Below are 12107 nucleotides of genomic sequence, written 5' to 3'. Positions count from 1 at the left end.
TCTTGCACTGGGAAGTGGATAGACCAGGCATGAAGTTCATAGCCATCTTCCACTAGAAATGGAGTTTAAAGATACTGTGGGAAACTTTTTTTAAAAAGAAAAAAACAAAACCAAGGCATGGTGGTGCACACCTTTAATCCTAGCACTGGAGAGGGAAAAGCTGGTGGATTGCTGTTGAGTTCGAGGCCAGCCCTGGTCTACAAAGCAAGTCCAGGACAGCCAGGACTACAAGAGAAACTCTGTCTCAAAAAAAAAAAAAGGAGTACTATAGTTATTTTCTATAAGGTCACCAAGATGTAAAAAGTTATTTAAAATTACATTTAAGGTCAGGTGTGAAGGTGCATGCTTCTAATCCCACTACTTGGGAGGCACAGGAAGGAGATCTCTGTGAGTTTGCACAGCCAGCGAGGGTGACACAGAGAAACCATGCCTTATAAATAAGTAACAAATATGAACTACACTTGTGTCTACATAAATGTGCATGTATGTAGAAAGAAGCAGAGAAGAACTCCCCAGTGTCAGTCCTCTCCTTCTACCACGTGGGGTCCAGGAATTGAAGTCATCAGGCTTGGAGGCAAGTACTTTTTACTGGCTGAATGATCTTACCAGCCCAAAATATAAAAAGAACTCTAAAGGCCTTTATAATTTCACTAGCAGCAGCAGACATGAAAACCTGATAGAATATATTAAGGACACATGAGCATGCATCACCTTTTTTTTTTTTTTTTTTTTTTTTTTTGGCTTTCCTGGAGACAAGGTTTTTCTGTTCCTTGCGCCACCTCCCCCACCCGGCTCAGTATGCATCATCTTATTCATTCTCAAAAAGTTTCTAAAAATAGAAACTATATGTAAACCAGGTGGTGGTGGCGCATCCCTTTAAACTCAGCACTCGGGAGGCAGAGGCAGGCAGATCTCGCAGGCCAGCCTGGTCTACAAAGAGAGTCCAGGACAGGCAAGGCTACACAGAGAAACCCTGTCTTGGAAAAACCAGAAGAGAAACTATCTGTAAACTATGGGATCAAAAATGTAAGCAGCCCAGTGCAGTGGCCCACATCTTTAATCCCAGTACTTGGGAAACAGAAGCAGGTAAATATGTGCGTTAGGCCATCCTGGTCTACACCACAAGTTCCAAGACAGCCAGTGCTAGTCTAAGTAGACAGGCATGGTGGCACAAGCCTATGAATTCAGTACCTGGGAGGAGGAGAAAAGAATATGCAGAAATGTTAAGATCAAGCTCACCTACTCAATGAGTCTGAAGTCAGCCTGAACTACATGCTTGAAATTCTCTCAAACCAAAGAAAAAAAGGTAAACTAAAATAATGGCTTTATTGGTTCTCAAACAATGTCTCAAAAATAAAAACTATCTGTAAACTGGGAAGGGTGGCATACCTTTAATCCCAGCACTCAGGAAGGCAGATACAGACGGATCTCTGAGTTAGAGGGCAGCCTGGGCCAGAAAGAAAATTCTAGGACAGCCAGGGCTATTACAGAGAAACCCTGTCTTGAAAAGCCAAAATTGAGCTGGGTGTGGTGGCGCATGCCTTTAATCCCAGCACTTGGGAGGCAGAGGCAGGCGGATCGCTTTGAGTTCGAGGCCAGCCTGGTCTACAAAGCGAGTCCAGGACAGCCAAGGCTACACAGAGAAATCCTGTCTCAAAAAACAAACAAACAAACAAAAAAGGCAAAATTAATTAATTAATTAGTTAATTAATTAGAATGGCTTATTGAGTCATGAAAGGAATGGACACCACTGGGCAGTAGTTGCACACGCCTTTAATCCCAGCACTCAACAGCAAAGGCTGGCAGATCTCTGAGTTCCAGGCCAGCCTGGTCTACAGAGCTAGTTACAGGACAGCCAGGGCTACACAGAGAAACCCTGTCTCAGGAGGAAAAATAAAAGTACATCATTTAAAATATAGATAAGGAACTTTTAAAGACTTACTGAGTCTTACAGCATAGGGCTACTGATACCCCAGAGGCTGAGTAGGGAAGATAGTAAATTCAAGGACAACTCAGGCAACTTAGCAAGACCCTGTCTCAAAATAAAATGTTAAAAAAAAAAAAAAAAAAAGGATGGGGGCTGGAGAGACGGCTCAGAAGTTAAGAGCACTGGCTGCTCTTCCAGAGGTCCTGAGTTCAATTCCCAGCACCCACATGGTGGCTCACAATCATCTATAATGAGATCTGGTGCCCTCTTCTGGTGGGGAGACACACGTGCAGATAGAATATTGTGCACATAATAAATAAATCTTTAACAACAACAACAAAAGGATGGACACACACACACACACACACACACACACACACACACACACGGTAGAACACCTGCCTAGCATGTACAATAACCTAAATACAATTACCAACATTAACCAGCCCTACAAATGAAACATCTGAAGATGAATGTCTCTGCACATGGTAGGCTAAGGCCAGAGGGTCAGGAATATAAATGGCCTGTACTGTACTAGCGAAATGGTTCCATTATCATCACTAGCAACACAACTACCACTAGATGGTCCCAACATATTCAGCAAAGACAAAATGCAAACAGCAAATAAGCATGGGACTAGAAAGTTAAGAGTACCAGTTATTCTTCCATAGAACTTGGATTCAGGCCTGCCAGTGGTGGCGCACGCCTTTAATCCCAGCATTTGGGAGGCTGAGGCAGGCGGATCGCTGTGAGTTCAAGGCCAGCCTGGTCTACAAAGAGAATCCAGGACAGCCAAGGATACACAAAGAAACCCTGTCTGGAAACACCAAAACCAAAACCAAAACCAAAAACAAACGAACAAAAAAAACCCACCAAAAAAAAAAAAAAAAAAAAGAACTTGGATTCCCTTCCCAGCACCCATGTCAGCTCACAACTATCAGTAACCCAAATTCCAAAAGGTCAGACCCACTTCTAGCCTCCAATGACACCGCACACAGGTGTGTATAGACATTCGTGAAGGCAAAAACACCCATACACATAAGATCATTTTTTAGAAAAAAGGGTGCATTAACCTATCAGCAAAAATATAAATTAAAACTACACTGAAGGAGCCAGATAGTAGTGGTGCACACCTTTAATCTGAGCACTCAGGAGGCAGAAGCAGGTGGATCTCTGAGTTCAAGGCCAGCCTGGTCTACACAGTAAGTTCCAGACCAGACAGAGCTACACAGAGAAACCTTATCTCAAAATAACCCCTACCCCCCAAAATAAAACCACAATGAAGGGACCTGGGAAATGGTTCAGTGGGTGAACTGCTAGCCTTTCAACTTCCATCCCAAGAACCCACAGAAAGCCAGATGCACTTGTAATGCCAGATAGGATGCAGACACAGAAGAACTGCCTAGAAACTCATGGGCCAGACAGCCTAGAGTGCTGAGAATACACAAGAGACACTGCCCTAACAAAAGGCATGGAGATAACTAGTCAAGCAAGCTATCCTGATCTGCATGTGACTACTATGGCATATCCATGCACAGGCACGTGAGCACACAACTAAATTAAAGTTTTAAAAACACAATGGAGCAGGATGGCATGGTGGCGCATGCCTTTAATTCCAGTACTCAGGAGAAAGAGGCAGTCAGATCCTTGAGTTTGAGGTCAGCCTGGACTACAGAGTGAGTTCCAGGACAGCCAAGAATACATAAGAGAAATCCTGTCTCAAAAAACAAAACAAAAAAAATTAAGTTCAACTCATTAATATTACCTTGCTTTGTTTTTTATTTTATATGGAACCTAGGGCCCTATGCATGGGAATCGATCACTCCACTACTACTGAGCTAAACTCCAGTTGCTGTTATTTGTTTTGGATTTGGTGGTACACTTTTGGTTTTGGAGCTGGTGTGTGTGTGTGTGTGTGTGTGTGTAAGTAACAGTGCCTTGCTATGTGTTCTAGGATGGTCTTGGATATTCTATGTAACCTAATCTGACCTGAACTCACTACCCTTTATCCCTCAGAGTTTTGGGATTACAGGCATGAGTCACTCCACTGTCCTATTGTTTCAATTTGAGACAAGGTTTCTCTATGTAGCCTTAGCTGTCCTAAACTCCATTTATAGACCCAGGCTGGCCTCAAACTCATAGCAATTCACCTGCCTTTGCCACCCAGAGTGCTGGAATTAAAGGCATACACCACCAGTTTTATTCTTACTTTTTTTCACTTTATTTTGTGTATAAACATTTTGTCTGCTCGTGTATCTGCGCACCACATGGGTGGAGCACCAGAGGAGGCCAGAAGAGGGAGTCAGAGGTAGGTGCTGGGAACCTGGGTCCTCTGGAAGAGCAGCCAATGCTCTTAACTGCTGAGCCATCTCACCAGCCTCTCCAGATTTACATTTTTCATTATGTATGCATATATGTACGAAGGTATGTGTTCATGAGTGGGTATGACCATGGAGACCAGAGATATCAGATCTCCCTGGATCTGGAGTTAAAGGCAGCTGTGAGCTGCCTAATACAGATACTGAGAATCAAACCTAGGTCCTCTAAAAGAGGAGCAGGTACTATTAAATGCTCAGTCATCACCACACACACACAGACACACACACCTACGTACACCTTTTTTGTAATAGCATCTTACTGTGTAGCCCTAGCTGACCTGAACTCTGTATGTAGACCACGCTACCCAAGAATTCAGAAACTCACCTACTTCCGCCTCTAATGTGCCACAACACCCAGAATTTAAATCTCATTCTGTATCCCAGGCTGACTTCAAAATCAAATCCTGCCTTCAGCCTCCCAAATGCTGGGATTACTGACCCATGCCATAGCATCCAGTTTAATACCACATTTTAAATGACCATGACATAAGGTGAAAGATCAGTTTGCAATCAGAATTTCTTTGTTAAAAGTTTCAAACTTATCTAGAGACAGTTTTCACAGTGAAGTCCTAGCTACATAAATCAATGTAAGTAGATGAGCAAACGTGGTGGCACATGACTATAATGCCAACAGGAGAATTTTGCGTATGAGGCCAGCCTAGGCTACATGGCAAGAAAAACCAGGGATGGTTATACATCTGTAACTTTACCCTGAGAGATGGAAGCAAGAGGATCAGAAGTTCAAGGTCATTCTCTGATATATACAAAGTCCAAGAGCAGTCAAGAATTACATGATGTTCTGTCTCAAAAATATATATATACTTAGGAGCTGGGCAGTAGTGACCCATGCCTTTAATCCCAGCAAATCTCTGTGAGTTCAAGGCCAGCCTGGTTTAGTTTACAGAGTGAGTTCCAAGACAGCCAGGGCTACACAGAGACCGTGTTTCAAAAAAATATATACATATGTACGCATGTACACACATGCACATGTGTACACACACGCACACACACACACGTACACACACAACCTGGCAAGTCATACAGAAGATAAAGGAGCTTAGCACCAAGCCTGATGACCTTAGTTTAATCCCTGGGACCCACATAGTAGAAGGACATCAGTAGTACTCAATTCTGACTTAAATTTTCAAGTACCATGAAAACCTACATCTTTTTTTGGTTTTGATCACTATAGCTCCGGTTGGCCTCAACCTGAAGGCAACCCTTCCTGCCTCAGTTACTTCAGTGCTAAGAACCAGGCATGAGCCATCACACCTGGCTGGCTCTGGCCTACATTTTCTATGACATCTCTTTTTACAAGGCTATGAAGACCCAGTCAAAAAGACAATATAAACTAAATAAGCCACTGCCTGTTCAAACTTTGAGATCAATCTTTTTTCTTTTTTCTTTTCTTTTTTTCTTCTTTTCTTTTTTTTGGTTTTTCGAGACAGGGTTTCTCTGTTTAGCCTTGGCCATCCTGGACTCACTTTGTAGACCAGGCTGGCCTCGAACTCACAGCAATCCGCCTGCCTCTGCCTCCCAAGTGCTGGGATTAAAGGCGTTCGCCACGCCCGGCTGAGATCAATCTTTTTTCAACGTTACCTAATATGTACAATGTATACAGGTTTGTGCTAGGAAGAAAAAGTAGCAAATAAAATTTTCTACCTTTATACAAGTTTGTCAACTACCAGGTTAGATGCATAATCTACTCAAAAGATTTTTGGGGTGGGGAGGGTGGTTTTTTGAGACAAAGTCTCACACTGTCGACTGGGTGACTTAGAACTCATTTTACAACACAGGTGGGCCTCTAGAATGTTGAGATTATAGGCATAAACCACTCTGCCCAGCTCTCTTGCAGTTCACAGGACCAATGCTAGACTACATAGACCTGATGAGCACCACGCAGATTTGCATTTCTATTGTATGCTGCTCTGCCCTCAGAGCTAATGCATATGTGAAAACAAAGACAAAACTGCACACATGGACTATTAACATCAACATGAACCCAAAGAAAAACTGTTTGGGCTGCCAGTAGATTTTCAAAATAAACTATTTACTAATATACATCCAGGCGAATACAACACAAATTCAAGAGATCCACTGCGGCCAAGTTTTTTAAATCTGTAACTGCCAAGCTAAGAAACCAGAGTATTAAACCATAGCTGGTAACAATCAATAGAAACAAAGGTGACACACCCACATTCTCTCTCTGCAGCTCTAGAGATTGACAGAAGTATAAGATAAAATAAATTTTAATGCCCTCAAAACTATCATCTATATACTATAAAAATTTTTAGAAAATCTATGTTGTATTTTCAGGCATCTGTTGACTCCCAACAAAAACATAATCCTCTCTGGTAACATTACAAGTGACCATGACCCTAGTGTTAAAAGTAGAAACAAAATCACAACCAAGTAGGTAAGGCTAAAAGTGATCTTTGCGAGATCAAGTACCTTTAATTTTATAAGTGATTAAACAGGGGCTAAAGAGATCAACTGGTCAAGAAATTCTAAGTTCTACAAAATAAAAACTCTATCTTTTACCACCATCCAGCAATACTACATAACACTAAGAAACTCATGTACCCTCTCCATTTCTATGCACATGTGCATGCTTGCACTCAAGACATTATCTATAGTCACTTCACAATTTAAAATCAGAAAGCCTTATCAAGCTTAACTGAGTGGTGGCAGTTATCAAAGCATAGATGGCTGTAATTTTACAAGTAGTTCAGAAAAAAAGAATTAACCTAATTTAAATTTTGAGTGTTGGCCAAGAAAGTTTCCCATCTTAGCCAAGTTAAATCTGTGCCCAAAACACACTTCACCGTGCAGCAAGTCTGGCCCGTGAGAAAACAAGTCACGCTTTATGTAGAAACAGGACCCCAGGTCACACACTGGTTCCCCTGCACTAACGGCGTCAGCAGACAAAAGCTCTTTAGTTTTTGTTTTTGTTGTTTGTTTTTTGAAGCTAATCAAATGTATACCTACCTGTATCTTGAAAAGTAAACCTGACCTGAGTCAAATGCCCTTAGAACTTTAGCACTCCTCAATGAAGCAATTTGGGATAATCTATGAAGAACCAAATTCACACAAAATCAAAGTAAAGTTTCCCAAAAAGCTCATCGTTAGCTTCCAGCTATGAACTGGCAACAAAAACAAATTAAAGTTTCCCTTTAAGTGTCCTGTATATATACATTCACGTATGTATTTAAGTTGTACCAAAAGCTGCTTACAAATGGCAATTCCTGTGAAGTAGTTGATGATGAAGCTCCAGGTAATTCTAGCATGTTTCCTAATGTACTGGTGCTGGAATCTGGATCATCCTGAAAAGATAAATTTATTGAGTTAAATTGCTCTTCTACGGTAATGTTTGTGTCTCCTAGTGAAATGGGGGCTGGGAGGAGGGCTGTCTTTTCATTGCTTCCGTCCACTTCACTTCTTTGTTTATTTTCCTGTTTTTCGGTTTGAGGAGCTAATGGCAAGAATGGCCGTTTGACTGCACCATGTCTACTCCCTGGTGTGCGGTCGTGTTCACTTCCCATGGCCACTTCTACACCATTTTCTGATTTAGGCTCATAATTGCAGGTGGCATTGGTCTGAGTTTCCTCAAAGATCTCCTCTATACTCTCATCCTCTGTGACTGGCTGTTCTGGGTCCATTTCAGAATCTACATCTGCATCGTCCACACAAGTAAAATTCTCAAAGTGCAGAAAGCCATTCTTGGTCGTCTTTGTTACTCTTAACTGGAGTTCAGGGGAGTTATTACAAGAGGGCTCCTGTTTCATAGCAAGTGCTGTTGGACCACCAGGACTCAAGGAAGTGCAAACATTTGGCGACTGAGCTCTTGAATCACTTTTTGCAGGGTCTTGAAAGGACTCTGATCCATCAGCAGACCCACTTAAATACTCTACATTGATCATGGAGGCCAAATCCTGTAGTCTCCGCAGTGGAATATAACAAGATGGAGAATCTTGTCCATAAGCACTTTGGGATGTTCCACTGGCAGGCGGTAACTGCATAGTACACCCATTAAGTGGCTCAGAAAATTTGGATTGACCATTACCGAAAGGGCTGTCCTTGTCTTCGGGGGCATCTAAATTCACTGGATTAGAAAAGGACAGCAAACAATTTCTTCTAGATAGTTCACAAGTCTGATCCATACTGTGCCCGCATCAACCTGAAATCCAAAAGACACAGCAATTAATCTGAGTTACCAGAGCGTCTGACTCTTCCCTTCAAAATGGCAGCCACTTCTGAAGGCCTAGTGGCCTTTCTGCTGCCACTTCCAAGGACGGAAAAAGTTCTCCAGGCTGATGACAGGAAAATGGCCTCAGTGAGTCTCCGAGAACTACATCTTCCCGGAGCTGGGTAAATCCTGCCACATGGAAACAGCCTGTTCCTCTTCCCTGCACTGCAGACTGGTGGACACTGGGGCTGAACTAAAATTACAACCCTTTGGCAGTCAAAATTCCCAGTCTCAAAGGAGAGCCCTCCTCTCCTTCCCCCCACGCCCAAGACCCGACAGCTAAATCGCTTCAAAGAGAAGGGGCTGTGGGTTTCGGGGGGCAGCTTCTGGACGATGCACAAAAAGGTATCCCCCTCCTCCTCCTCCGCAAGCTTGGGCGCAGCGGTCACAATAGCGCTGCACCCCGCGCCCAGCCGGCGCCGGAGCCTTTGCAGCTACCGTGCGCAGGCCTCAAGCCAGTTGGCCGAGGCGGAGCTCGCCTCCCTGACTGCAAACCTACTGGGTTCGCGGCCACCAGGACCTAAGAGACCGGGGGGGGGGGGGGGGGGAAGAGGCACGGCCGGGGAGAGAAACCCAGGCGGCCGGCGAAGCCGAGTCAGGCTAGCAGCAGCTGCTACTGCTTGACAAACATGGCTGCTGCCGACGCCGACGCCGCCTGCCCGGGCCGCGCTCCTTCCCACAGCCTCGGCAGCACCTCTCGGCAGCGCTGTTGGCACTCATCAACACTCAGCAGCAAGCAAAGTTTGCTGCGGGGAGGGCGGCCGCCCCCGCGCCCCCCCCCCCCAGCCAGCTACCTGAGGGGAAGCAGAGGCCGAGGTGCGCGCGGCTGGGGAAGGGGGGGCGGCCGGCGATGCACGGGCCGCGTTGGGAGGAAGTTCGCCGCAGCCCGGCCAGCTAGGCCTGAGGCCCGCTGGTAGTGATGGAGGAGGGGGAGGGGGCCGCGGCTGCAGCGCCGCCGGCCACCGACCCTGCTCGGCCAAAGGCCCCTCCACACCGAGTCCCTCACCTCACGGCCACCACCATCTTCCCGGCCCGGCTGTCTCCTCCCTCCCCCTCCCTCCTTCCCTCCCTCCCTCCCGTCGCCCACCCCTGCGCACTAGTTACCGTGCCCCGCGCCCCCTTCCCGGGCCAGCTGGGGGGGGAGGGGGTGACCCTCATTACACTGGGGCGCGAGCAGAGCGGAGGACAGACGGAGGGAGAGGGAGACGAGCCGCTCGCCGCACCCCCCTCCCCCCTCGTCTCTCTTCAGGCAAGAAGGCAGCGAACGCGACCTGCCCCGGCCTATTCCTCCTCCGCCGCCGCCACCGCCTCCTCCTCCTCCTCCTCACACCCCCACCGCGCGCGCCCCCGCGGCCGGCGCGTGCTATGGAGAGCGCCTCGCACTGGCCCGCGTGCGACGGGAGCCCCGAGTGCGCGCGCACTCCCTCCTTCCCTCCCTCCCCCACCCCTCCACCCACCCCCCCTCGCGCGCTCCCGCTCGCGCTCGCGCACCTCACCCTTCGGGGTTCAGGGCGGGTGAAGTCGGGCTCGCGGGCGGGCGGCCCAATCAGCGGACCAGCTGCCGCCGCCCCCTCCCCTCCCCTCCCCTCCCCCCCGTGCGCCCGCTCGGGGCCGGGGCCTACGGGCTGGCCCTGCTGCCCGGGCGGGGCCTGAGGCAGGCTCCCTGGGGGCCTCGCGCGCCTCCGGGGAGCGTCGGGGCCTGCGGGCGTCGTGGGTGGCATTTCGATCCCTTCACCTACCTCGGGGCGCCGCGCCAGCCCCTGGTTGCACACAGCCACCGCACCCTAGTCATCCCTGAACCCCCAACCCCGGAGACACCTGGCCTGGCTGAGGCCTGGCCTGCCGGCCCTGCTCAGGCCCCGCGTCAGCCCCGGCCTCCATCTTAGGTTACAGCCCGGGCTCCCCATCCACTGGGCACCTGCCCTCAGCCCGCTGGTTTCGACCCGAGGCCGAGGCAACCCCCCCTCTTGCTGTAGGGCTCACCTGGGAGCTGGGGATAGGGTCTTCGAGGCCTCGGGCCCCGAGCAGACGTGGCCGCAGGTGAACCCCTTTGCCCAGCCGCACCCCAAACCCACACCACCACCACCACCACCACCACTACAAACCAAGCTGAACAGGAAACAAAATGGAGGCAGCAGCTCGGGTCTGCCTCCCCGAGCCAAGCCTGTACAGCCCTGGGGCTCCCTCCAGCCGCAGGCTCGACGCCCGCGAGGCAGGGGGCTGGCTCCTCCCGGGAGCCTCGGGCAGCCGCCTTAGAGCAGCGCAGGCGGGCCGGGGACTCGGCCCTGCGCTCCCCACAACCCCTCACCCACCACCCTTTCCCTTCCCCCTTCCCTCATTCCTCTCCCTCCCCGTGCCGGGCCGTGCGGGGTGAGCGGCTCCGGGGAGCTGGGTCGGGTTACCCGCCCGGGCACTGGCCGCAGGACCGTGGCCTCGGCCAAGGGATGAGGCCGGGAGACCCTCCCCCACCACCACCCCCCAGCTCTGAGCCCACGCCCCGCACCCCGACCGACCGGGATGCAGCCTAACAGCGCGCCCGCACCTCGGCCTGCCGCCGCTGTGCAGCCCCCGCCCAGCGAGGCCGAGTCCCTAGTCCAGACACCGCGGGGACGAAGCTCCTTCGTCACCCTCGGGCCCAGGGGTCTTCGCTGCCCCGGGCGGGGCGAGGGGGAGCCCTGGGGGAGGGGTCCACTAATCCCTGCACCGCCTCCCGCGCCTAGTCTGGGTCTGGGTCTGGGTCTAGGCCTGGCACAGCGGCCCGGGCTGCGGGCGCTGGCGGGCTTGGATAGGTGCGGGCGAGCGGGGCTAGGGCCCGGGAGGGGCAGCGCCTCGCACAGCGGACGCTGCAGTTCTCCGCACCCAGGCAGATGGCCCTCTGGAGCGCGCTCCATCCCTGAGGCCCAGGCATCGGGGACCCCTACGGGACCGCACGCACGGGGACAGCGGGCAGTCTAATGGTCGAGCCACGCCTGAAAGGCACAAACGCCCCCAGCCTAGAGACGCTCTACAGTAGGATGGCGGAGACCCTATAGCGTGCACTCAGCACCAGGGCCGCGCAGCACCGACCTAGTAAGGCGGCCATTCCTCAAAGACAGTGAGTGGAAGGACAGGTCAGGGAACCCAAGCCAGGCCTGGTCCCGCAACTCCAGTCCCCTGAGGCTCTCTTCTCCCTTCGCAGACCCCGCTGCTTCCTGGGCTTGCTTCACAGCGAGAAGCTCACCTCAGGCATTACTCGGTCCCTAGAGCGTTAGGCGCATGCTTGTTGTTGAGAGAGAGCCATATTGGACCGCCAAAGAATTTCCACCTCTTCCAGAAAGCCTTCGGTGATTTGGAGTTCATTTCAAAGCTGAGGGCGCCGCCCTCGATGGCCACGTGACCACCATTCCTCCAGAGGCTTAGTAAATGTGCTTAGTTTTTGTCCCAGTAGAGTGTTTACCGGGGGCCCTCTGCTAACTAGACCCCACCAGGGAGAACAGCCACTTTTAGCAATCTCCTGCCGGTTATCTGTACTCGTTGGGTATCTGTAATGGTTAAGCCAAACTCCCACCTTCCCCTG

The 12107-nt window shown here is 49.8% G+C and overlaps 1 protein-coding gene across 7 annotated transcripts in view; it reads right to left on the bottom strand.

Moving 5' to 3' along the window:
* The window catches only part of Nsd1 (nuclear receptor binding SET domain protein 1), a 119589-nt gene extending 107713 nt beyond the window's left edge, over window positions 1-11876 (bottom strand). Inside the window, exons 1-3 of one of the 7 annotated variants that reach the window (XM_051171913.1) lie at window positions 11772-11876; window positions 8369-8482; window positions 7539-7628 (exon numbers count right to left, since the gene is read on the bottom strand). In XM_051171913.1, coding sequence (XP_051027870.1) covers window positions 7539-7628; window positions 8369-8398 — 120 coding nt within the window. In that variant the 5' untranslated portion in view covers window positions 8399-8482; window positions 11772-11876. Of the gene's footprint in view, window positions 1-7538; window positions 7629-8368; window positions 8483-9345; window positions 9501-9648; window positions 9852-10534; window positions 10812-11093; window positions 11232-11771 lie in introns of those variants that run through there. The other 6 variants (XM_051171931.1, XM_051171903.1, XM_051171938.1 and 3 more) reach the window with 6 other exon arrangements.
* Between the last annotated feature and the right edge of the window lie 231 nt (window positions 11877-12107).

This window comes from Acomys russatus, chromosome 3, assembly GCF_903995435.1.
Source record: "Acomys russatus chromosome 3, mAcoRus1.1, whole genome shotgun sequence".
Classification (NCBI taxonomy): Eukaryota; Metazoa; Chordata; class Mammalia; order Rodentia; family Muridae; genus Acomys; species Acomys russatus.
Note: the sequence above shows the minus strand (reverse complement) of the source record. Positions and strands in the feature narration are given on the sequence as shown.